The 26,714-nt window shown below is 45.2% G+C and overlaps 1 protein-coding gene across 1 annotated transcript in view; it reads left to right on the top strand.

Moving 5' to 3' along the window:
- AHNAK2 (AHNAK nucleoprotein 2) overlaps positions 1 to 26,265 on the top strand; it is a 29,394-nt gene extending 3,129 nt beyond the window's left edge. The window contains exon 4 of the mRNA XM_084631270.1: positions 1 to 26,265. Within this exon, the coding sequence (XP_084487396.1) occupies positions 1 to 25,881 (25,881 nt within the window). The 3' untranslated portion in view covers positions 25,882 to 26,265.
- Positions 26,266 to 26,714: the final 449 nt, after the last annotated feature.

Below are 26,714 nucleotides of genomic sequence, written 5' to 3'. Positions count from 1 at the left end.
GAAAAAGAGCTTAATGAAAAAATTCCTGGAACAACACTGGAGATTTCAGAAAAGATTACTTCAGAAGAAGACAAGGAAAAGGAAATTGTAAAAAAAAGGTTGGGAAGAACAAAACAACCCAGAAAAGAGAGATTGTCATGGCCCAAATTCCAGTCAATGAAAAATAAAAAGATTTTGGGGCACAGAAGATCTCATAGTACATCAGATGCATATGAGCATGCTATACAAGATATTTCCCCAACAAGCACTGACACTGAGTCACAATTACAAGAAGAAGAATTCTGTGCTAAAGAGAAAAAAGGAAGCCAAAAGAAACTGAAGTTCCCTAATATTGGATTCAAAATGCATAGAACAAAAGCAGAAACAGAAGAGAAGCAGAGATTAGAAATAAAAACCGTGACACCAACAAAAAAGGATAAAATACGAAAAGAAGATATCAGCATGGAATCTCCAGAAATACTAACTGTACAATATACTATGTCTTCTGCACATGAAACAAAAGCAGGTGAAATACAAGAAAATGTCAAAAAAGACTTAAAAGACATGGAAAATGGCTTACCAATCTATACAAAGAAGTGCCCTGAAGTTGAAATTAACATTAAAAAACAAAAGGACCAGATAGCAATATCTAAACCTACTACTACAACACCACAAATACCACCAATAACAACACAAATATCAAAACCTACATCAGAAATACAAACACCTGGTCTCAAAGACACACAAAGCAAACAAATACCGCAAGCATTACCAAGGACCAGAAAAAAGAAACCAAAAGGTTCATCAGAACAAAAACCCACCAAAATTCTTCTACAACGTCCTGGAGAAGGAATAACAAATAAAGAAATGAGGGATCACCTAGAACACAGTTCTATTCAAATAAAAGGTCTAGAAATAAAAACAACAACAAAAGAAACAGGAAAAACAAAACAAGAAAAACAGAAAAATGAAGAATGGGAGCAGGATCAGATGCAAATATCACATATACAACAAGAAAAGTTTGGAATTGGCATCAATAAGGGTAAGCAGCCAGAAAGTGAAATCACATTACACGAAATGGAAACTGACATGCAAAAGAAAACACTAAAAATGGAAGGACTGGAAATTGATAAGGAGGTCCCAAAAGCACCAGAGCAAATTGATCCTATGACAGAAGGCTCAGGCTGGAAAATCCAAATGCCATCACTCAAAATGCCCAAAATGCCTAAAGCAGACCTTCAAGCACCAAAGGTGGACATCACCCTCCCATCAGTAGACGTTTCTCTTCCAAAGGCTGAGGTGGACATTCAAGGACCAGAAGCAACAGCTAAAGCGGTAAAGATAGAAGGTGAAATAAAAGCCACAGAGAAAGATGCAAAAGGAAAAGAAAGGAAGTTCAAACTGCCAAAATTCGGCATGCCTTCATTTGGCTGGTCCACCACAAAAGAGACCAGTGGTGGCGTAGCAGATGTTGAAGCAAGCCTCAAAGAGACCCAGGTGACAGTGCCGTCAGCTGGGGCAGAAGGAGAGATAACACTGTCAGGACCCGCAATCCAGGCTCCAAGTGCTGAACTGGAAATCGGGATTTCTGCAGGAAAAGATGGTGAGCAGGGGAAACTTAAAATGCCTGATGTTAAGCTGCCGAGTGTGAAGCTTCCCAAAGTCAAGGCTCCCCAGGTACAGGTCAGTCTGCCAAAGGTAGAGGCAGATATTTCCCTTCCCAAATCACGAGCCGAAATGAAAGAGGCGGGATTTGAAGTGAAAGTTCCCACCATGGAAAGCAGTATTGAAGTTGAGACAGGGAAAGCAGAGGCAACAGGGATGCAAATACACATGCCAAAAGTCAAGATGCCTTCTACGGGATTTTCTAAACCTGAAATCAAAGCTCCCAAAGTAGACGTGGATGTGACTTTACCCAAAGCCGATGTCTCACTTCCCACGTGTGATGTCAGTCTTCAAGAAGCTGACCTGAAAGCAGCCTCCGTTCCTGCAGATGTCAAAATCTCAGCACCTGGAGTCAAGATTCCCAAAATAGAAGGTTCCTTTGAGCTGAAGGGTCCAGGAATTGAAGCGAAAGCACCATCAGCTGAAATTGCGGTGGAGGGAGCTGAGGTGAAAACTGCCGGTTTGGAAGGGAAAATTCAAATGCCTAAATTTGAAAAGCCAAAGTTTGGAGTTTCACTTCCAAAAGGCAAAGTGCCAAAAGGCCAGATCAGCTTACCCAAAATGGAAGCTGACATTCCCAAGCCAAAAGTCAAAGGCCAAGTGGGTGCAATCGGCGTGGAAACCCCGACGCTAGCAGTGGAAGCTGATGTTCCTGACCTAGAGACTGAAGCTTCCGGCTGGAAAATCCAAATGCCATCACTCAAAATGCCCAAAATGCCTAAAGCAGACCTTCAAGCACCAAAGGTGGACATCACCCTCCCATCAGTAGACGTTTCTCTTCCAAAGGCCGAGGTGGACATTCAAGGCCCAGAAGCAACAGCTCAAGCGGTAAAGATAGAAGGTGAAATAAAAGCCACAGAGAAAGATGCAAAAGGAAAAGAAAGTAAGTTCAAAATGCCAAAATTCGGCATGCCTTCATTTGGCTGGTCCACCACAAAAGAGACCAGTGGTGGCGTAGCAGATGTTGAAGCAAGCCTCAAAGAGCCCCAGGTGACAGTGCCGTCAGCTGGGGCAGAAGGAGAGATAACACTGTCAGGACCCGCAATCCAGGCTCCAAGTGCTGAACTGGAAATCGGGACTTCTGCAGGAAAAGATGGTGAGCAAGGGAAACTTAAAATGCCTGATGTTAAGCTGCCGAGTGTGAAGCTTCCCAAAGTCAAGGCTCCCCAGGCACAGGTCAGTCTGCCAAAGGTAGAGGCAGATATTTCCCTTCCCAAATCACAAGCCGAAATGAAAGAGGCGGGATTTGAAGTGAAAGTTCCCACCATGGAAAGCAGTATTGAAGTTGAGACAGGGAAAGCAGAGGCAACAGGGATGCAAATACGCATGCCAAAAGTCAAGATGCCTTCTACGGGATTTTCTAAACCTGAAATCAAAGCTCCCAAAGTAGACGTGGATGTTACTTTACCCAAAGCCGATGTCTCACTTCCCACGTGTGATGTCAGTCTTCAAGAAGCTGACCTGAAAGCAGCCTCCGTTCCTGCAGATGTCAAAATCTCAGCACCTGGAGTCAAGATTCCCAAAATAGAAGGTTCCTTTGAGCTGAAGGGTCCAGGAATTGAAGCGAAAGCACCATCAGCTGAAATTGCGGTGGAGGGAGCAGAGGTGAAAACTGCCGGTTTGGAAGGGAAAATTCAAATGCCTAAATTTGAAAAGCCAAAGTTTGGAGTTTCACTTCCAAAAGGCAAAGTGCCAGAAGGCGAGATCAGCTTACCCAAAATGGAAGCTGACATTCCCAAGCCAAAAGTCAAAGGCCAAGTGGGTGCAATCGGCGTGGAAACCCCGACGCTAGCAGTGGAAGCTGATGTTCCTGACCTAGAGACTGAAGCTTCCGGCTGGAAAATCCAAATGCCATCACTCAAAATGCCCAAAATGCCTAAAGCAGACCTTCAAGCACCAAAGGTGGACATCACCCTCCCATCAGTAGACGTTTCTCTTCCAAAGGCCGAGGTGGACATTCAAGGCCCAGAAGCAACAGCTCAAGCGGTAAAGATAGAAGGTGAAATAAAAGCCACAGAGAAAGATGCAAAAGGAAAAGAAAGTAAGTTCAAAATGCCAAAATTCGGCATGCCTTCATTTGGCTGGTCCACCACAAAAGAGACCAGTGGTGGCGTAGCAGATGTTGAAGCAAGCCTCAAAGAGCCCCAGGTGACAGTGCCGTCAGCTGGGGCAGAAGGAGAGATAACACTGTCAGGACCCGCAATCCAGGCTCCAAGTGCTGAACTGGAAATCGGGACTTCTGCAGGAAAAGATGGTGAGCAAGGGAAACTTAAAATGCCTGATGTTAAGCTGCCGAGTGTGAAGCTTCCCAAAGTCAAAGCTCCCCAGGTACAGGTCAGTCTGCCAAAGGTAGAGGCAGATATTTCCCTTTCCAAATCACGAGCCGAAATGAAAGAGGCGGGATTTGAAGTGAAAGTTCCCACCATGGAAAGCAGTATTGAAGTTGAGACAGGGAAAGCAGAGGCAACAGGGATGCAAATACGCATGCCAAAAGTCAAGATGCCTTCTACGGGATTTTCTAAACCTGAAATCAAAGCTCCCAAAGTAGACGTGGATGTGACTTTACCCAAAGCCGATGTCTCACTTCCCACGTGTGATGTCAGTCTTCAAGAAGCTGACCTGAAAGCAGCCTCCGTTCCTGCAGATGTCAAAATCTCAGCACCTGGAGTCAAGATTCCCAAAATAGAAGGTTCCTTTGAGCTGAAGGGTCCAGGAATTGAAGCGAAAGCACCATCAGCTGAAATTGCGGTGGAGGGAGCAGAGGTGAAAACTGCCGGTTTGGAAGGGAAAATTCAAATGCCTAAATTTGAAAAGCCAAAGTTTGGAGTTTCACTTCCAAAAGGCAAAGTGCCAGAAGGCGAGATCAGCTTACCCAAAATGGAAGCTGACATTCCCAAGCCAAAAGTCAAAGGCCAAGTGGGTGCAATCGGCGTGGAAACCCCGACGCTAGCAGTGGAAGCTGATGTTCCTGACCTAGAGACTGAAGCTTCCGGCTGGAAAATCCAAATGCCATCACTCAAAATGCCCAAAATGCCTAAAGCAGACCTTCAAGCACCAAAGGTGGACATCACCCTCCCATCAGTAGACGTTTCTCTTCCAAAGGCCGAGGTGGACATTCAAGGCCCAGAAGCAACAGCTCAAGCGGTAAAGATAGAAGGTGAAATAAAAGCCACAGAGAAAGATGCAAAAGGAAAAGAAAGTAAGTTCAAAATGCCAAAATTCGGCATGCCTTCATTTGGCTGGTCCACCACAAAAGAGACCAGTGGTGGCGTAGCAGATGTTGAAGCAAGCCTCAAAGAGCCCCAGGTGACAGTGCCGTCAGCTGGGGCAGAAGGAGAGATAACACTGTCAGGACCCGCAATCCAGGCTCCAAGTGCTGAACTGGAAATCGGGACTTCTGCAGGAAAAGATGGTGAGCAAGGGAAACTTAAAATGCCTGATGTTAAGCTGCCGAGTGTGAAGCTTCCCAAAGTCAAAGCTCCCCAGGTACAGGTCAGTCTGCCAAAGGTAGAGGCAGATATTTCCCTTTCCAAATCACGAGCCGAAATGAAAGAGGCGGGATTTGAAGTGAAAGTTCCCACCATGGAAAGCAGTATTGAAGTTGAGACAGGGAAAGCAGAGGCAACAGGGATGCAAATACGCATGCCAAAAGTCAAGATGCCTTCTACGGGATTTTCTAAACCTGAAATCAAAGCTCCCAAAGTAGACGTGGATGTGACTTTACCCAAAGCCGATGTCTCACTTCCCACGTGTGATGTCAGTCTTCAAGAAGCTGACCTGAAAGCAGCCTCCGTTCCTGCAGATGTCAAAATCTCAGCACCTGGAGTCAAGATTCCCAAAATAGAAGGTTCCTTTGAGCTGAAGGGTCCAGGAATTGAAGCGAAAGCACCATCAGCTGAAATTGCGGTGGAGGGAGCAGAGGTGAAAACTGCCGGTTTGGAAGGGAAAATTCAAATGCCTAAATTTGAAAAGCCAAAGTTTGGAGTTTCACTTCCAAAAGGCAAAGTGCCAGAAGGCGAGATCAGCTTACCCAAAATGGAAGCTGACATTCCCAAGCCAAAAGTCAAAGGCCAAGTGGGTGCAATCGGCGTGGAAACCCCGACGCTAGCAGTGGAAGCTGATGTTCCTGACCTAGAGACTGAAGCTTCCGGCTGGAAAATCCAAATGCCATCACTCAAAATGCCCAAAATGCCTAAAGCAGACCTTCAAGCACCAAAGGTGGACATCACCCTCCCATCAGTAGACGTTTCTCTTCCAAAGGCCGAGGTGGACATTCAAGGCCCAGAAGCAACAGCTCAAGCGGTAAAGATAGAAGGTGAAATAAAAGCCACAGAGAAAGATGCAAAAGGAAAAGAAAGTAAGTTCAAAATGCCAAAATTCGGCATGCCTTCATTTGGCTGGTCCACCACAAAAGAGACCAGTGGTGGCGTAGCAGATGTTGAAGCAAGCCTCAAAGAGCCCCAGGTGACAGTGCCGTCAGCTGGGGCAGAAGGAGAGATAACACTGTCAGGACCCGCAATCCAGGCTCCAAGTGCTGAACTGGAAATCGGGACTTCTGCAGGAAAAGATGGTGAGCAAGGGAAACTTAAAATGCCTGATGTTAAGCTGCCGAGTGTGAAGCTTCCCAAAGTCAAAGCTCCCCAGGTACAGGTCAGTCTGCCAAAGGTAGAGGCAGATATTTCCCTTTCCAAATCACGAGCCGAAATGAAAGAGGCGGGATTTGAAGTGAAAGTTCCCACCATGGAAAGCAGTATTGAAGTTGAGACAGGGAAAGCAGAGGCAACAGGGATGCAAATACGCATGCCAAAAGTCAAGATGCCTTCTACGGGATTTTCTAAACCTGAAATCAAAGCTCCCAAAGTAGACGTGGATGTTACTTTACCCAAAGCCGATGTCTCACTTCCCACGTGTGATGTCAGTCTTCAAGAAGCTGACCTGAAAGCAGCCTCCGTTCCTGCAGATGTCAAAATCTCAGCACCTGGAGTCAAGATTCCCAAAATAGAAGGTTCCTTTGAGCTGAAGGGTCCAGGAATTGATGCGAAAGCACCATCAGCTGAAATTGCGGTGGAGGGAGCTGAGGTGAAAACTGCCGGTTTGGAAGGGAAAATTCAAATGCCTAAATTTGAAAAGCCAAAGTTTGGAGTTTCACTTCCAAAAGGCAAAGTGCCAGAAGGCGAGATCAGCTTACCCAAAATGGAAGCTGACATTCCCAAGCCAAAAGTCAAAGGCCAAGTGGGTGCAATCGGCGTGGAAACCCCGACGCTAGCAGTGGAAGCTGATGTTCCTGACCTAGAGACTGAAGCTTCCGGCTGGAAAATCCAAATGCCATCACTCAAAATGCCCAAAATGCCTAAAGCAGACCTTCAAGCACCAAAGGTGGACATCACCCTCCCATCAGTAGACGTTTCTCTTCCAAAGGCCGAGGTGGACATTCAAGGCCCAGAAGCAACAGCTCAAGCGGTAAAGATAGAAGGTGAAATAAAAGCCACAGAGAAAGATGCAAAAGGAAAAGAAAGTAAGTTCAAAATGCCAAAATTCGGCATGCCTTCATTTGGCTGGTCCACCACAAAAGAGACCAGTGGTGGCGTAGCAGATGTTGAAGCAAGCCTCAAAGAGCCCCAGGTGACAGTGCCGTCAGCTGGGGCAGAAGGAGAGATAACACTGTCAGGACCCGCAATCCAGGCTCCAAGTGCTGAACTGGAAATCGGGACTTCTGCAGGAAAAGATGGTGAGCAAGGGAAACTTAAAATGCCTGATGTTAAGCTGCCGAGTGTGAAGCTTCCCAAAGTCAAAGCTCCCCAGGTACAGGTCAGTCTGCCAAAGGTAGAGGCAGATATTTCCCTTTCCAAATCACGAGCCGAAATGAAAGAGGCGGGATTTGAAGTGAAAGTTCCCACCATGGAAAGCAGTATTGAAGTTGAGACAGGGAAAGCAGAGGCAACAGGGATGCAAATACGCATGCCAAAAGTCAAGATGCCTTCTACGGGATTTTCTAAACCTGAAATCAAAGCTCCCAAAGTAGACGTGGATGTGACTTTACCCAAAGCCGATGTCTCACTTCCCACGTGTGATGTCAGTCTTCAAGAAGCTGACCTGAAAGCAGCCTCCGTTCCTGCAGATGTCAAAATCTCAGCACCTGGAGTCAAGATTCCCAAAATAGAAGGTTCCTTTGAGCTGAAGGGTCCAGGAATTGAAGCGAAAGCACCATCAGCTGAAATTGCGGTGGAGGGAGCAGAGGTGAAAACTGCCGGTTTGGAAGGGAAAATTCAAATGCCTAAATTTGAAAAGCCAAAGTTTGGAGTTTCACTTCCAAAAGGCAAAGTGCCAGAAGGCGAGATCAGCTTACCCAAAATGGAAGCTGACATTCCCAAGCCAAAAGTCAAAGGCCAAGTGGGTGCAATCGGCGTGGAAACCCCGACGCTAGCAGTGGAAGCTGATGTTCCTGACCTAGAGACTGAAGCTTCCGGCTGGAAAATCCAAATGCCATCACTCAAAATGCCCAAAATGCCTAAAGCAGACCTTCAAGCACCAAAGGTGGACATCACCCTCCCATCAGTAGACGTTTCTCTTCCAAAGGCCGAGGTGGACATTCAAGGCCCAGAAGCAACAGCTCAAGCGGTAAAGATAGAAGGTGAAATAAAAGCCACAGAGAAAGATGCAAAAGGAAAAGAAAGTAAGTTCAAAATGCCAAAATTCGGCATGCCTTCATTTGGCTGGTCCACCACAAAAGAGACCAGTGGTGGCGTAGCAGATGTTGAAGCAAGCCTCAAAGAGCCCCAGGTGACAGTGCCGTCAGCTGGGGCAGAAGGAGAGATAACACTGTCAGGACCCGCAATCCAGGCTCCAAGTGCTGAACTGGAAATCGGGACTTCTGCAGGAAAAGATGGTGAGCAAGGGAAACTTAAAATGCCTGATGTTAAGCTGCCGAGTGTGAAGCTTCCCAAAGTCAAAGCTCCCCAGGTACAGGTCAGTCTGCCAAAGGTAGAGGCAGATATTTCCCTTTCCAAATCACGAGCCGAAATGAAAGAGGCGGGATTTGAAGTGAAAGTTCCCACCATGGAAAGCAGTATTGAAGTTGAGACAGGGAAAGCAGAGGCAACAGGGATGCAAATACGCATGCCAAAAGTCAAGATGCCTTCTACGGGATTTTCTAAACCTGAAATCAAAGCTCCCAAAGTAGACGTGGATGTTACTTTACCCAAAGCCGATGTCTCACTTCCCACGTGTGATGTCAGTCTTCAAGAAGCTGACCTGAAAGCAGCCTCCGTTCCTGCAGATGTCAAAATCTCAGCACCTGGAGTCAAGATTCCCAAAATAGAAGGTTCCTTTGAGCTGAAGGGTCCAGGAATTGATGCGAAAGCACCATCAGCTGAAATTGCGGTGGAGGGAGCTGAGGTGAAAACTGCCGGTTTGGAAGGGAAAATTCAAATGCCTAAATTTGAAAAGCCAAAGTTTGGAGTTTCACTTCCAAAAGGCAAAGTGCCAGAAGGCGAGATCAGCTTACCCAAAATGGAAGCTGACATTCCCAAGCCAAAAGTCAAAGGCCAAGTGGGTGCAATCGGCGTGGAAACCCCGACGATAGCAGTGGAAGCTGATGTTCCTGACCTAGAGACTGAAGCTTCCGGCTGGAAAATCCAAATGCCATCACTCAAAATGCCCAAAATGCCTAAAGCAGACCTTCAAGCACCAAAGGTGGACATCACCCTCCCATCAGTAGACGTTTCTCTTCCAAAGGCCGAGGTGGACATTCAAGGCCCAGAAGCAACAGCTCAAGCGGTAAAGATAGAAGGTGAAATAAAAGCCACAGAGAAAGATGCAAAAGGAAAAGAAAGGAAGTTCAAAATGCCAAAATTCGGCATACCTTCATTTGGCTGGTCCACCACAAAAGAGACCAGTGGTGGCGTAGCAGATGTTGAAGCAAGCCTCAAAGAGCCCCAGGTGACAGTGCCGTCAGCTGGGGCAGAAGGAGAGATAACACTGTCAGGACCCGCAATCCAGGCTCCAAGTGCTGAACTGGAAATCGGGACTTCTGCAGGAAAAGATGGTGAGCAAGGGAAACTTAAAATGCCTGATGTTAAGCTGCCGAGTGTGAAGCTTCCCAAAGTCAAAGCTCCCCAGGTACAGGTCAGTCTGCCAAAGGTAGAGGCAGATATTTCCCTTCCCAAATCACGAGCCGAAATGAAAGAGGCGGGATTTGAAGTGAAAGTTCCCACCATGGAAAGCAGTATTGAAGTTGAGACAGGGAAAGCAGAGGCAACAGGGATGCAAATACGCATGCCAAAAGTCAAGATGCCTTCTACGGGATTTTCTAAACCTGAAATCAAAGCTCCCAAAGTCGACGTGGATGTTACTTTACCCAAAGCCGATGTCTCACTTCCCACGTGTGATGTCAGTCTTCAAGAAGCTGACCTGAAAGCAGCCTCCGTTCCTGCAGATGTCAAAATCTCAGCACCTGGAGTCAAGATTCCCAAAATAGAAGGTTCCTTTGAGCTGAAGGGTCCAGGAATTGAAGCGAAAGCACCATCAGCTGAAATTGCGGTGGAGGGAGCAGAGGTGAAAACTGCCGGTTTGGAAGGGAAAATTCAAATGCCTAAATTTGAAAAGCCAAAGTTTGGAGTTTCACTTCCAAAAGGCAAAGTGCCAGAAGGCGAGATCAGCTTACCCAAAATGGAAGCTGACATTCCCAAGCCAAAAGTCAAAGGCCAAGTGGGTGCAATCGGCGTGGAAACCCCGACGCTAGCAGTGGAAGCTGATGTTCCTGACCTAGAGACTGAAGCTTCCGGCTGGAAAATCCAAATGCCATCACTCAAAATGCCCAAAATGCCTAAAGCAGACCTTCAAGCACCAAAGGTGGACATCACCCTCCCATCAGTAGACGTTTCTCTTCCAAAGGCCGAGGTGGACATTCAAGGCCCAGAAGCAACAGCTCAAGCGGTAAAGATAGAAGGTGAAATAAAAGCCACAGAGAAAGATGCAAAAGGAAAAGAAAGTAAGTTCAAAATGCCAAAATTCGGCATGCCTTCATTTGGCTGGTCCACCACAAAAGAGACCAGTGGTGGCGTAGCAGATGTTGAAGCAAGCCTCAAAGAGCCCCAGGTGACAGTGCCGTCAGCTGGGGCAGAAGGAGAGATAACACTGTCAGGACCCGCAATCCAGGCTCCAAGTGCTGAACTGGAAATCGGGACTTCTGCAGGAAAAGATGGTGAGCAAGGGAAACTTAAAATGCCTGATGTTAAGCTGCCGAGTGTGAAGCTTCCCAAAGTCAAAGCTCCCCAGGTACAGGTCAGTCTGCCAAAGGTAGAGGCAGATATTTCCCTTCCCAAATCACGAGCCGAAATGAAAGAGGCGGGATTTGAAGTGAAAGTTCCCACCATGGAAAGCAGTATTGAAGTTGAGACAGGGAAAGCAGAGGCAACAGGGATGCAAATACGCATGCCAAAAGTCAAGATGCCTTCTACGGGATTTTCTAAACCTGAAATCAAAGCTCCCAAAGTCGACGTGGATGTTACTTTACCCAAAGCCGATGTCTCACTTCCCACGTGTGATGTCAGTCTTCAAGAAGCTGACCTGAAAGCAGCCTCCGTTCCTGCAGATGTCAAAATCTCAGCACCTGGAGTCAAGATTCCCAAAATAGAAGGTTCCTTTGAGCTGAAGGGTCCAGGAATTGAAGCGAAAGCACCATCAGCTGAAATTGCGGTGGAGGGAGCAGAGGTGAAAACTGCCGGTTTGGAAGGGAAAATTCAAATGCCTAAATTTGAAAAGCCAAAGTTTGGAGTTTCACTTCCAAAAGGCAAAGTGCCAGAAGGCGAGATCAGCTTACCCAAAATGGAAGCTGACATTCCCAAGCCAAAAGTCAAAGGCCAAGTGGGTGCAATCGGCGTGGAAACCCCGACGCTAGCAGTGGAAGCTGATGTTCCTGACCTAGAGACTGAAGCTTCCGGCTGGAAAATCCAAATGCCATCACTCAAAATGCCCAAAATGCCTAAAGCAGACCTTCAAGCACCAAAGGTGGACATCACCCTCCCATCAGTAGACGTTTCTCTTCCAAAGGCCGAGGTGGACATTCAAGGCCCAGAAGCAACAGCTCAAGCGGTAAAGATAGAAGGTGAAATAAAAGCCACAGAGAAAGATGCAAAAGGAAAAGAAAGTAAGTTCAAAATGCCAAAATTCGGCATGCCTTCATTTGGCTGGTCCACCACAAAAGAGACCAGTGGTGGCGTAGCAGATGTTGAAGCAAGCCTCAAAGAGCCCCAGGTGACAGTGCCGTCAGCTGGGGCAGAAGGAGAGATAACACTGTCAGGACCCGCAATCCAGGCTCCAAGTGCTGAACTGGAAATCGGGACTTCTGCAGGAAAAGATGGTGAGCAGGGGAAACTTAAAATGCCTGATGTTAAGCTGCCGAGTGTGAAGCTTCCCAAAGTCAAAGCTCCCCAGGTACAGGTCAGTCTGCCAAAGGTAGAGGCAGATATTTCCCTTCCCAAATCACAAGCCGAAATGAAAGAGGCGGGATTTGAAGTGAAAGTTCCCACCATGGAAAGCAGTATTGAAGTTGAGACAGGGAAAGCAGAGGCAACAGGGATGCAAATACGCATGCCAAAAGTCAAGATGCCTTCTACGGGATTTTCTAAACCTGAAATCAAAGCTCCCAAAGTAGACGTGGATGTTACTTTACCCAAAGCCGAAGTCTCACTTCCCACGTGTGATGTCAGTCTTCAAGAAGCTGACCTGAAAGCAGCCTCCGTTCCTGCAGATGTCAAAATCTCAGCACCTGGAGTCAAGATTCCCAAAATAGAAGGTTCCTTTGAGCTGAAGGGTCCAGGAATTGAAGCGAAAGCACCATCAGCTGAAATTGCGGTGGAGGGAGCAGAGGTGAAAACTGCCGGTTTGGAAGGGAAAATTCAAATGCCTAAATTTGAAAAGCCAAAGTTTGGAGTTTCACTTCCAAAAGGCAAAGTGCCAGAAGGCGAGATCAGCTTACCCAAAATGGAAGCTGACATTCCCAAGCCAAAAGTCAAAGGCCAAGTGGGTGCAATCGGCGTGGAAACCCCGACGCTAGCAGTGGAAGCTGATGTTCCTGACCTAGAGACTGAAGCTTCCGGCTGGAAAATCCAAATGCCATCACTCAAAATGCCCAAAATGCCTAAAGCAGACCTTCAAGCACCAAAGGTGGACATCACCCTCCCATCAGTAGACGTTTCTCTTCCAAAGGCCGAGGTGGACATTCAAGGCCCAGAAGCAACAGCTCAAGCGGTAAAGATAGAAGGTGAAATAAAAGCCACAGAGAAAGATGCAAAAGGAAAAGAAAGTAAGTTCAAAATGCCAAAATTCGGCATGCCTTCATTTGGCTGGTCCACCACAAAAGAGACCAGTGGTGGCGTAGCAGATGTTGAAGCAAGCCTCAAAGAGCCCCAGGTGACAGTGCCGTCAGCTGGGGCAGAAGGAGAGATAACACTGTCAGGACCCGCAATCCAGGCTCCAAGTGCTGAACTGGAAATCGGGACTTCTGCAGGAAAAGATGGTGAGCAAGGGAAACTTAAAATGCCTGATGTTAAGCTGCCGAGTGTGAAGCTTCCCAAAGTCAAAGCTCCCCAGGTACAGGTCAGTCTGCCAAAGGTAGAGGCAGATATTTCCCTTCCCAAATCACGAGCCGAAATGAAAGAGGCGGGATTTGAAGTGAAAGTTCCCACCATGGAAAGCAGTATTGAAGTTGAGACAGGGAAAGCAGAGGCAACAGGGATGCAAATACGCATGCCAAAAGTCAAGATGCCTTCTACGGGATTTTCTAAACCTGAAATCAAAGCTCCCAAAGTAGACGTGGATGTGACTTTACCCAAAGCCGATGTCTCACTTCCCACGTGTGATGTCAGTCTTCAAGAAGCTGACCTGAAAGCAGCCTCCGTTCCTGCAGATGTCAAAATCTCAGCACCTGGAGTCAAGATTCCCAAAATAGAAGGTTCCTTTGAGCTGAAGGGTCCAGGAATTGAAGCGAAAGCACCATCAGCTGAAATTGCGGTGGAGGGAGCAGAGGTGAAAACTGCCGGTTTGGAAGGGAAAATTCAAATGCCTAAATTTGAAAAGCCAAAGTTTGGAGTTTCACTTCCAAAAGGCAAAGTGCCAGAAGGTGAGATCAGCTTACCCAAAATGGAAGCTGACATTCCCAAGCCAAAAGTCAAAGGCCAAGTGGGTGCAATCGGCGTGGAAACCCCGACGCTAGCAGTGGAAGCTGATGTTCCTGACCTAGAGACTGAAGCTTCCGGCTGGAAAATCCAAATGCCATCACTCAAAATGCCCAAAATGCCTAAAGCAGACCTTCAAGCACCAAAGGTGGACATCACCCTCCCATCAGTAGACGTTTCTCTTCCAAAGGCCGAGGTGGACATTCAAGGCCCAGAAGCAACAGCTCAAGCGGTAAAGATAGAAGGTGAAATAAAAGCCACAGAGAAAGATGCGAAAGGAAAAGAAAGGAAGTTCAAAATGCCAAAATTCGGCATGCCTTCATTTGGCTGGTCCACCACAAAAGAGACCAGTGGTGGCGTAGGAGATGTTGAAGCAAGCCTCAAAGAGCCCCAGGTGACAGTGCCGTCAGCTGGGGCAGAAGGAGAGATAACACTGTCAGGACCCGCAATCCAGGCTCCAAGTGCTGAACTGGAAATCGGGACTTCTGCAGGAAAAGATGGTGAGCAGGGGAAACTTAAAATGCCTGATGTTAAGCTGCCGAGTGTGAAGCTTCCCAAAGTCAAAGCTCCCCAGGTACAGGTCAGTCTGCCAAAGGTAGAGGCAGATATTTCCCTTTCCAAATCACGAGCCGAAATGAAAGAGGCGGGATTTGAAGTGAAAGTTCCCACCATGGAAAGCAGTATTGAAGTTGAGACAGGGAAAGCAGAGGCAACAGGGATGCAAATACGCATGCCAAAAGTCAAGATGCCTTCTACGGGATTTTCTAAACCTGAAATCAAAGCTCCCAAAGTAGACGTGGATGTTACTTTACCCAAAGCCGATGTCTCACTTCCCACGTGTGATGTCAGTCTTCAAGAAGCTGACCTGAAAGCAGCCTCCGTTCCTGCAGATGTCAAAATCTCAGCACCTGGAGTCAAGATTCCCAAAATAGAAGGTTCCTTTGAGCTGAAGGGTCCAGGAATTGAAGCGAAAGCACCATCAGCTGAAATTGCGGTGGAGGGAGCTGAGGTGAAAACTGCCGGTTTGGAAGGGAAAATTCAAATGCCTAAATTTGAAAAGCCAAAGTTTGGAGTTTCACTTCCAAAAGGCAAAGTGCCAGAAGGCGAGATCAGCTTACCCAAAATGGAAGCTGACATTCCCAAGCCAAAAGTCAAAGGCCAAGTGGGTGCAATCGGCGTGGAAACCCCGACGCTAGCAGTGGAAGCTGATGTTCCTGACCTAGAGACTGAAGCTTCCGGCTGGAAAATCCAAATGCCATCACTCAAAATGCCCCAAATGCCTAAAGCAGACCTTCAAGCACCAAAGGTGGACATCACCCTCCCATCAGTAGACGTTTCTCTTCCAAAGGTCGAAGTGGACATTCAAGGCCCAGAAGCAACAGCTCAAGCCGTAAAGATAGAAGGTGAAATAAAAGCCACAGAGAAAGATGCAAAAGGAAAAGAAAGGAAGTTCAAACTGCCAAAATTCGGCATGCCTTCATTTGGCTGGTCCACCACAAAAGAGACCAGTGGTGGCGTAGCAGATGTTGAAGCAAGCCTCAAAGAGCCCCAGGTGACAGTGCCGTCAGCTGGGGCAGAAGGAGAGATAACACTGTCAGGACCCGCAATCCAGGCTCCAAGTGCTGAACTGGAAATCGGGATTTCTGCAGGAAAAGATGGTGAGCAGGGGAAACTTAAAATGCCTGATGTTAAGCTGCCGAGTGTGAAGCTTCCCAAAGTCAAGGCTCCCCAGGTACAGGTCAGTCTGCCAAAGGTAGAGGCAGATATTTCCCTTCCCAAATCACAAGCCGAAATGAAAGAGGTGGGATTTGAAGTGAAAGTTCCCACCATGGAAAGCAGTATTGAAGTTGAGACAGGGAAAGCAGAGGCAACAGGGATGCAAATACGCATGCCAAAAGTCAAGATGCCTTCTACGGGATTTTCTAAACCTGAAATCAAAGCTCCCAAAGTAGACGTGGATGTTACTTTACCCAAAGCCGATGTCTCACTTCCCACGTGTGATGTCAGTCTTCAAGAAGCTGACCTGAAAGCAGCCTCCGTTCCTGCAGATGTCAAAATCTCAGCACCTGGAGTCAAGATTCCCAAAATAGAAGGTTCCTTTGAGCTGAAGGGTCCAGGAATTGAAGCGAAAGCACCATCAGCTGAAATTGCGGTGGAGGGAGCAGAGGTGAAAACTGCCGGTTTGGAAGGGAAAATTCAAATGCCTAAATTTGAAAAGCCAAAGTTTGGAGTTTCACTTCCAAAAGGCAAAGTGCCAGAAGGCGAGATCAGCTTACCCAAAATGGAAGCTGACATTCCCAAGCCAAAAGTCAAAGGCCAAGTGGGTGCAATCGGCGTGGAAACCCCGACGCTAGCAGTGGAAGCTGATGTTCCTGACCTAGAGACTGAAGCTTCCGGCTGGAAAATCCAAATGCCATCACTCAAAATGCCCAAAATGCCTAAAGCAGACCTTCAAGCACCAAAGGTGGACATCACCCTCCCATCAGTAGACGTTTCTCTTCCAAAGGCCGAGGTGGACATTCAAGGCCCAGAAGCAACAGCTCAAGCGGTAAAGATAGAAGGTGAAATAAAAGCCACAGAGAAAGATGCAAAAGGAAAAGAAAGTAAGTTCAAAATGCCAAAATTCGGCATGCCTTCATTTGGCTGGTCCACCACAAAAGAGACCAGTGGTGGCGTAGCAGATGTTGAAGCAAGCCTCAAAGAGCCCCAGGTGACAGTGCCGTCAGCTGGGGCAGAAGGAGAGATAACACTGTCAGGACCCGCAATCCAGGCTCCAAGTGCTGAACTGGAAATCGGGACTTCTGCAGGAAAAGATGGTGAGCAAGGGAAACTTAAAATGCCTGATGTTAAGCTGCCGAGTGTGAAGCTTCCCAAAGTCAAAGCTCCCCAGGTACAGGTCAGTCTGCCAAAGGTAGAGGCAGATATTTCCCTTCCCAAATCACGAGCCGAAATGAAAGAGGCGGGATTTGAAGTGAAAGTTCCCACCATGGAAAGCAGTATTGAAGTTGAGACAGGGAAAGCAGAGGCAACAGGGATGCAAATACGCATGCCAAAAGTCAAGATGCCTTCTACGGGATTTTCTAAACCTGAAATCAAAGCTCCCAAAGTAGACGTGGATGTTACTTTACCCAAAGCCGATGTCTCACTTCCCACGTGTGATGTCAGTCTTCAAGAAGCTGACCTGAAAGCAGCCTCCGTTCCTGCAGATGTCAAAATCTCAGCACCTGGAGTCAAGATTCCCAAAATAGAAGGTTCCTTTGAGCTGAAGGGTCCAGGAATTGAAGCGAAAGCACCATCAGCTGAAATTGCGGTGGAGGGAGCTGAGGTGAAAACTGCCGGTTTGGAAGGGAAAATTCAAATGCCTAAATTTGAAAAGCCAAAGTTTGGAGTTTCACTTCCAAAAGGCAAAGTGCCAGAAGGCGAGATCAGCTTACCCAAAATGGAAGCTGACATTCCCAAGCCAAAAGTCAAAGGCCAAGTGGGTGCAATCGGCGTGGAAACCCCGACGCTAGCAGTGGAAGCTGATGTTCCTGACCTAGAGACTGAAGCTTCCGGCTGGAAAATCCAAATGCCATCACTCAAAATGCCCAAAATGCCTAAAGCAGACCTTCAAGCACCAAAGGTGGACATCACCCTCCCATCAGTAGACGTTTCTCTTCCAAAGGCCGAGGTGGACATTCAAGGCCCAGAAGCAACAGCTCAAGCGGTAAAGATAGAAGGTGAAATAAAAGCCACAGAGAAAGATGCGAAAGGAAAAGAAAGTAAGTTCAAAATGCCAAAATTCGGCATGCCTTCATTTGGCTGGTCCACCACAAAAGAGACCAGTGGTGGCGTAGGAGATGTTGAAGCAAGCCTCAAAGAGCCCCAGGTGACAGTGCCGTCAGCTGGGGCAGAAGGAGAGATAACACTGTCAGGACCCGCAATCCAGGCTCCAAGTGCTGAACTGGAAATCGGGACTTCTGCAGGAAAAGATGGTGAGCAAGGGAAACTTAAAATGCCTGATGTTAAGCTGCCGAGTGTGAAGCTTCCCAAAGTCAAAGCTCCCCAGGTACAGGTCAGTCTGCCAAAGGTAGAGGCAGATATTTCCCTTCCCAAATCACGAGCCGAAATGAAAGAGGCGGGATTTGAAGTGAAAGTTCCCACCATGGAAAGCAGTATTGAAGTTGAGACAGGGAAAGCAGAGGCAACAGGGATGCAAATACACATGCCAAAAGTCAAGATGCCTTCTACGGGATTTTCTAAACCTGAAATCAAAGCTCCCAAAGTAGACGTGGATGTTACTTTACCCAAAGCCGTTGTCTCACTTCCCACGTGTGATGTCAGTCTTCAAGAAGCTGACCTGAAAGCAGCCTCCGTTCCTGCAGATGTCAAAATCTCAGCACCTGGAGTCAAGATTCCCAAAATAGAAGGTGCCTTTGAGCTGAAGGGTCCAGGAATTGAAGCGAAAGCACCATCAGCTGAAATTGCGGTGGAGGGAGCTGAGGTGAAAACTGCCGGTTTGGAAGGGAAAATTCAAATGCCTAAATTTGAAAAGCCAAAGTTTGGAGTTTCACTTCCAAAAGGCAAAGTGCCAGAAGGTGAGATCAGCTTACCCAAAATGGAAGCTGACATTCCCAAGCCAAAAGTCAAAGGCCAAGTGGGTGCAATCGGCGTGGAAACCCCGACGCTAGCAGTGGAAGCTGATGTTCCTGACCTAGAGACTGAAGCTTCCGGCTGGAAAATCCAAATGCCATCACTCAAAATGCCCAAAATGCCTAAAGCAGACCTTCATGCACCAAAGGTGGACATCACCCTCCCATCAGTAGACGTTTCTCTTCCAAAGGCCGAGGTGGACATTCAAGGCCCAGAAGCAACAGCTCAAGCGGTAAAGATAGAAGGTGAAATAAAAGCCACAGAGAAAGATGCGAAAGGAAAAGAAAGGAAGTTCAAAATGCCAAAATTCGGCATGCCTTTATTTGGCTGGTCCACCACAAAAGAGACCAGTGGTGGCGTAGCAGATGTTGAAGCAAGCCTCAAAGAGCCCCAGGTGACAGTGCCGTCAGCTGGGGCAGAAGGAGAGATAACACATTCAGGACCCGCAATCCAGGCTCCAAGTGCTGAACTGGAAATCGGGACTTCTGCAGGAAAAGATGGTGAGCAGGGGAAACTTAAAATGCCTGATGTTAAGCTGCCGAGTGTGAAGCTTCCCAAAGTCAAGGCTCCCCAGGTACAGGTCAGTCTGCCAAAGGTAGAGGCAGATATTTCCCTTCCCAAATCACGAGCCGAAATGAAAGAGGCGGGATTTGAAGTGAAAGTTCCCACCATGGAAAGCAGTATTGAAGTTGAGACAGGGAAAGCAGAGGCAACAGGGATGCAAATACACATGCCAAAAATCAAGATGCCTTCTACGGGATTTTCTAAACCTGAAATCAAAGCTCCCAAAGTAGACGTGGATGTTACTTTACCCAAAGTCGATGTCTCACTTCCCACATGTGATGTCAGTCTTCAAGAAGCTGACCTGAAAGCAGCCTCCGTTCCTGCAGATGTCAAAATCTCAGCACCTGGAGTCAAGATTCCCAAAATAGAAGGTTCCTTTGAGCTGAAGGGTCCAGGAATTGAAGCGAAAGCACCATCAGCTGAAATTGCGGTGGAGGGAGCAGAGGTGAAAACTGCCGGTTTGGAAGGGAAAATTCAAATGCCTAAATTTGAAAAGCCAAAGTTTGGAGTTTCACTTCCAAAAGGCAAAGTGCCAGAAGGCGAGATCAGCTTACCCAAAATGGAAGCTGACATTCCCAAGCCAAAAGTCAAAGGCCAAGTGGGTGCAATCGGCGTGGAAACCCCGACGCTAGCAGTGGAAGCTGATGTTCCTGACCTAGAGACTGAAGCTTCCGGCTGGAAAATCCAAATGCCATCACTCAAAATGCCCCAAATGCCTAAAGCAGACCTTCAAGCACCAAAGGTGGACATCATCCTCCCATCAGTAGACGTTTCTCTTCCAAAGGTCGAGGTGGACATTCAAGGCCCAGAAGCAACAGCTCAAGCGGTAAAGATAGAAGGTGAAATAAAAGCCACAGAGAAAGATGCTAAGGGAAAAGAAAGGAAGTTCAAAATGCCAAAATTCGGCATGCCTTCATTTGGCTGGTCCACCACAAAAGAGACCAGTGGTGGCATAGCAGATGTTGAATCAAGCCTCAAGGAGCCCCAGGTGACAGTGCCGTCAGCTGGGGCAGAAGGAGAGATAACACTGTCAGGACCTGTAATCCAGGCTCCAAGTGTTGGACTTGAAATTCCAAGTAGTTCTGGAAAAGATAGTGTTAAGGGGACATCTAAAATGCCTCATTTTAAAATTCCAAAGGTTTCAATTTCTAAGATACCAATATCTGAAATTAGTGATCCCAAATTGCAGGCTGATGTTTTTGACCCTATAACTGAAGCTAATGTAATAGCTGAAGGAATACCATTGAGGTTTTCAGGCCCTGAGAGTAGCGTGGACCTTCCTGAGTGTGGAGAAGATGCAAGGGTCAAAAGTGTTAATTTACCAAAAATTTGGATTCCTGATTTGGGTTTTTCCAAAGTTGATCTCAGTGCCCGTATAGCTGACCAGGATGCAAACTTACTGAAAGATGATGTCACTCTTTCTAAGTATCACATGAGTATTCAAGAACCCAAAGTGATATCTGGGTCTGCTGTTGGTGATGTAAGCATTCCAGAGACAGATATTAAAGTTGCAGTGACAGAAAGTTCCACTGAGCTGAAGAGTCCAGAAATAGTTGCTAAAATACCATCTGTTGACGTTGCTATAGATAGAGGAGAAGTGAACCTTGATGGTTTCGAAGGGAAGACTAAAATGCCTAAATTCCAAAAGATGAAGTTTGGAATTTCACTGCCTAAGGGAAAAATTCCAGAGACTGAGATCAGCACACCCAAAATGGAAGCTGACATTTCCAAACCAAAAGAGATAGCTGAGGTTACTGAGATTGCTATTGAAACTTCATCTTTTGATGTTAAATGTGAAGTCTCTGATGCAAGAACAGAAGTGTCAGGCTTAAAAATGCAACTGCCATCGCTCAAAATGCCTCAAATACCTAAAGCTGATGGAGCACCAAAGGTGGACATCAGCCTCCCATCAGTTGATGTTACCATGCCAACAACAAAAGTAGACATTCGAGGCCCAGATTTAGAAAGTAAAGTGGTAAAGACTCAGAGTGAAATAAAATCTGGAGAAAAAGACATTGAAGGGAAAGAAAGCAAGTTCAAAATGCCAAAATTCAAACTCCCATCATTTCGTTGGTCACCAAAGAAAGAAGCAGTTGTTACATGTGATACTGAAGCAATCCTTGAGGAGCCTACTTTGGCCTCTTCTTTAGGAGAAACAGAAGCTGAATTAACATTAACTGTAGCTGAGGTTTGGTGCCCAAGTGTGGATCTCGAAAGTGATATGCCTATAGGTGAGAAGGAGAAAATTAAAAAGCCTCAGTTCAGCATGCCAAAGATATCACTTCCTAAAATGAAGGGTCACAAAGCACAGGTCTCTCTGCCAAAATTGGAAAGTGATGTTAGTGGTCCTAAACCAGAAAATGAAGGAGATGTTTCAGTGCAGATATCAGAGAAAGGAAGCGGTGGAGATGGAGAGGTTAATATCTCTACTTCAGAATTTTCAAAACCAGAAATCAAAGCTCCCAAAACGGATGTGGATGTTAGCTTACCTACGGTTGATGTCAAGCTTCCTACATATGATGTGACTATTCAACAAGCTGACTTAAAACTGATGTCTGCTGGTGCTGATGTCAGCCTGTCAGCCCCAGATATTAAGATTCCAACATCGGAAGGGTCCATAGAGTTGCAAAGTCCAGAAACAGGAGTTGAAGGAATATCAGCTGGAATTGTTGTGGATGGAGCAGAGCTGAAAGCTGAAGGTCTTGAAGGGAAGATTAAAGTGCCCAAATTCCAAAAGCCAAAGTTTGGAATTTCACGTCGTAAAGGGAAAGTGCCAGAGAGTGAGATCAGCTTACCCAAAATGGAAGCTGATATTCCCCAGCTAAAAGTGATGACAGATATTATTGACGTTGCTGTGGAAGCACCAACAGTAGAAGTTGAATCTGCCATCCCTAATGCAGAAACAGAATCTTCAGGCTGGAAAATCAAAATGCCCAAAATACCTGAAGCTGATATCAAGACACCCAAAGTTGACATTAACCTCCAATCCAATGTTTCTGTTCCAATGGCAGAGATTGGTATTCAAGATTCAAATATGGCATCTAAAGCAACAATAGTTGAGGGAGAAATAAAACCTGGAGATACAGATATGGAAGGGAAAGAAGGACATTTCAAGTTGCCAAAATTCAAATTGCCATCATTTAGTTGGTCACCAAAAAAAGAAGCAAGCATTAAAGCCGATTTTGAAGAACTTCTCGAAGAGCCTAAAATTACTGTATCATCAGGCAAAACAGACACAAAACTAGCAGAAACTGTAACTGAGGATCAGGGTCCAAGCATGGATCTTGCTATTGAAATATCTACAGGAAAAAAAGAACAAAAAAGCCAAATTAAAAAGCCTCAATTTATCATACCTAAAATTTCATTCTCCAAAATTAAGGTTCCTAAATCTCAGGTGAATCTGCCAAAAGTGGAAGCTGATGTTACTGTTCCTAAACCAGAAAGAGATGGAGAAGACTTAGTGCAGATACCTGATATAGAAAGCAGTCATACCAAAAGCATAGAAGAGGGAGCACAAATAAGCATAAAAATGCCAAAAGTTCAGATTCCTACTTTGGAATTTTCCAAACCAGAAATCAAAGTTCCCAAATCAGACATGGACATTAGCCTACCTAAGGTTGATGCCACCTTTTCTACAGATGATGTGAGTCTTCAACAAGCTGACCTCAAATCAGGGTCTGCTGGTGATGATGTCAGCTTGTCCATGGGTATTAAATTTCCCACAGCAGAAGCTTCCATTGAGCTGAAGAGTCCAGAAACAGGAATCGAAGGACCATTGGCGGTAGATGGAGCAGAAGTGAAAGTTGAAGGTCTTGAGGGGAAGATGACAATGCCTAAATTCCAAAAGCCAAAGTTTGGAATTTCACTTCCAAAAGGAAAAAGACCAGAAAGTGAGATCAGCTTACCCAAAATGGAAGCTGGAGTTCCCCAGCTTACAATGACAACAGATATTGCTGACATTGCTGTGGAAGCTCCAATACTAGAAGTTAAATCTGATGTCTCTGATGCAGAAATAGAGGTTTCAACTGGGAAAATGAAAATGCCTCAAGTTTCTATCACTGACATTAAAGCTCCAGAGATGGATGTTAGTCTCCCATCCATTTCTCTTTCAACCACAGAGGTGGCCTTTCAAAGCCCTGAGGTGGAGGATATGAAAGTGCAAGGAGAACATGAAATGAAGTCTGGAGAAATTCAGACTGAAGAACATCAGAGCTGGTTTAAAATGCCAAAATTTAGAATGCCAATATTTGGTCGGTCATCTTCTAAGGGAAAAAGAGATGACATTGATAGTGAAGGGAGCCTGGAAAAGCCGCAAGTAAGTGCTCCTTCTGCTGAAATGCAAACTGAAATAGAAGCTCCTGAATATGCAACATCATTGCCACATGTGGACACTGAATCTGCTGCTGGAAAGGATGTTTTGGAAGGTAAAATCAAATCTGCTAAAGCAGAGATTCCAAAAGTGGGAGTTTCTCTCCACAAAGGTAAAAGTTCTGATGTTACCTCACCAAAGTTTGAAGCAGAAGTTTCACTACCTCCAGAAAAAGCAGTCATTAAAGTGAGCATTCCTGAAATGGAAACTTATGCTGATGTAGTTAAACGCGGTGCTGAAGGACAACAATTGAAAACACATACTCCAAAAATCATGATACCTAAGGTAGAACTCTCTACATCAGAAATTAGTGCTTCAAAAACTGGGGTGGACATCAGCTTACCAAAAGCTGACATTACACTCCCTAAATGTGATCTGACCCTTCAAGAACAAAAAGCCAAATCACAGTGTGTAGAGGTTCCAACAGCAGAACATTCCATTGAGCTGAAGAGTCCAGAAATAGGCGCCAAAGCACCATCTGTTGAAATTGCTTTGGATGGAACACAGAAGAAATTAGATGTCCTCCCAAAAGTAGAGCTGGACATTCTACACGCAGGTGAAGGAGTTAAAACTGAAAAGCTAGGGGGTGTGATAAAATCTACAGGAAAGGATGTTCAAGGAAGAGAAAGTAAATTAAAAATGCCAAAATTCAGTGTACCCTCATTTGGATGGCCTGCCACAAAGGGAACAGGAGATGTTGCTGATGTTAAAACCAACCTTGAAGAGACCAAGATAGGTGCTCCGGGAATTAAAATGGATACTGAAATAAGTGTTGTAGACCATGAAATAGAATTTCCAGCTGAAAGTGTTGAAAAGGCTATTTCTGCAGGAGTCAGGGTGAAAGCAGAAGATGGAGATGAAGCAAGCAAAATAAAAACATCTAAATTTAAGATGCCAAAGTTTGGAGTGTTACATTCAAAAGCAAAGGGTTCTGAAGTTGATGTCTTTCTCCCAAAGTTAGAGGCTGATGTTTCACTGCCTAAAACTGAACTAGGCATAGTGGAAATCCAGTTTAAAAAAGCAGATGGCTCCATTGACCTGCAAAGTCCAAGTTCAGACGTTATGGAATCATCAACCAGGATTTCAGAGGACAAGGCAGACAAACAAACTGAAAGTGTAGAGGTAAATATTAAAATTCCCAAGTTAAAAATACCAGCCTTCACTTACAATGCACCCACAGCTGAAACTGACGTTTCAACATCAAAAGTGGCAACAGACTTGAAAGGTGCTGGTACTGACATTGAAGCACCAAAACTGGAAGTAAGCACTAAGATCCCTAAAGAAAGACCAGAACTTGCGGGTGGTAATATCCAAAGGCCATCAGTCAAAATTCCAACATTGGCTGACCGTGACATTAAAACCCCACAGGAATATGTTAAGCTCCCATCCACAGACTCTTCGGTTTCAAAAGCAGCACTACAAATTCAGGGACCACTTGCAGAGGGTAAAGAAATAAAGACACAAGGTGAAGTTGAATCTGGACATGTTGATATCGAAACACATGAGACTTACTCCTCTCAGATAGTGAAAGAATCTGAGATTCCTTCATCAGAAATTAAAACTGCTACTTTTGGATTTTCACTTCTCAAAGTGAAGATACCTGAGTCACATGTTAAACTAGACATGCCAGTCAAACTGCAGTCTTATTCAGAATATAATCATGAGGTGTCTGAGAGTGAAGTTCACCAACCTAAACTTTCTGATGAAAATTTAGGGATAGCAATACAAAAGAGTGACACTGCTGAGTTTAAATTATCTGGCAAACCACAAAGTGAAACTGATGAATCTAATGATGTCGTATCTTCCAGTGTCAGTTTGCCAAAACTGAAAACATTTACAGTTGAAGTACAGCCTTCCAGTAAACTTGGAGACACTCAATCTGATAAGCAACCAGAGGAAATAGCTGTATCTCCTCTCTCTAAAGATGGTGAAATAGCTAAAATACCAGAAAATAAAGAAAAAGATATGAAGGATCAAAAAGAAAAAACTGACAGTAAAAGATCTTCTGGCAGATTCAAATTTTGGCTTCCAAGTATTGGGTTTTCTTCCTCCATTGATGACACAGGCTCAGATTCCAAACCTGAAGTCCAAAAATCAGTTCCAGAAGAAACCCAACCTGTTGACTCTTCTGCATCAGATACTGACTCTTCTAAACAAACTGAAAAAACTGGATGGTTTAGATTTCCCAAATTAGGCTTTTCATCCCCTTCAAAAAAGGCTAAGAACATTGACAAAGAAGAAGAGACAAATCTAAAAGAAATGAAAACTTCAGATGATGAAAGTCCATCAGAGAAACCTGAAACATTTTTTGATGCAGAAGAAAATTTATCACCTAAAGAAGAAACAATTAAGGGTGAAGAAAATGAAAACACAGGGACCTCATCTAATGTCCAAGTTTCTGGTGCTATAGTGACATCATCAGCAAGAACTGAATTAATCTTGTTGGACAGGGAAAGAGCTAGCCAGCAAAGTATTCTTGAAAAGACCACCAAATGAGTATTTTTTTCTGATCTATACATATATGGAAAATCTGAATGTAGAACAAACTAAGAGAAAAACATATGCCGGAAAATGCTGTCTTCCCAGAGAGTTTTCCAGAAGAAATGAAAGTGGAACAGAACTTAAAACTGACATTGATGAAAACAGTCTGTGGATCATTCCTCACCACACTGGCATTTGCAAACACATGAACATACTGTAAGTCCCAATGAAACATTTGCTTCATGAGATGTACCCAAGAAGAAACACACAACTACTGAGGAAAAGGAGGCATTCACACTTTTATCAAAGTCTGATAAAATTCTCCTAACCATGCAAAATAAAGTGTTGAATGGAGCAAAGATAGTGAAAAGATTTTATTAAATATAATTCTCTATAACATGCCGGTTGTGTTTAGGTTATAGATTATTTGCAAAAATGAATATAAAGCTAGTGCTATGAGGACTAGAAATATACATAACTGTTTAGATTTTATTTTATTAAATATATTTCTGCCTTGATGTTGCTTTCTTATAAAAATATATTTTCTTTATCTTAGATAGAGCAATATTTGTATTCCATGATCATTTTAAAATGTAGAACAAACAGAAATAATACTGTAGATATGACAATCCTTCCCCCCCTCCCACCCCCCAGTTAGTAGCGTGGATAATATTTAGCCTTAAAAAAATAAAACTTCAGGAAATGCTCCAGATTCCTGAAAAATATATACTGCTGATTCACATATTCAAAATACAAAAATAAAATATGGCAACTGAGAGGAAGAATAAAAAAAATTGGGGTAAGAAAGTTCACTATGTATATATTTATCAGAATAGTTAATGCATAGA

The sequence above is a fragment of the Lepidochelys olivacea genome (assembly GCF_965140295.1).
Source record: "Lepidochelys olivacea isolate rLepOli2 genome assembly, chromosome: 6".
NCBI classification, from domain to species: Eukaryota; Metazoa; Chordata; order Testudines; family Cheloniidae; genus Lepidochelys; species Lepidochelys olivacea.
Note: the sequence above shows the minus strand (reverse complement) of the source record. Positions and strands in the feature narration are given on the sequence as shown.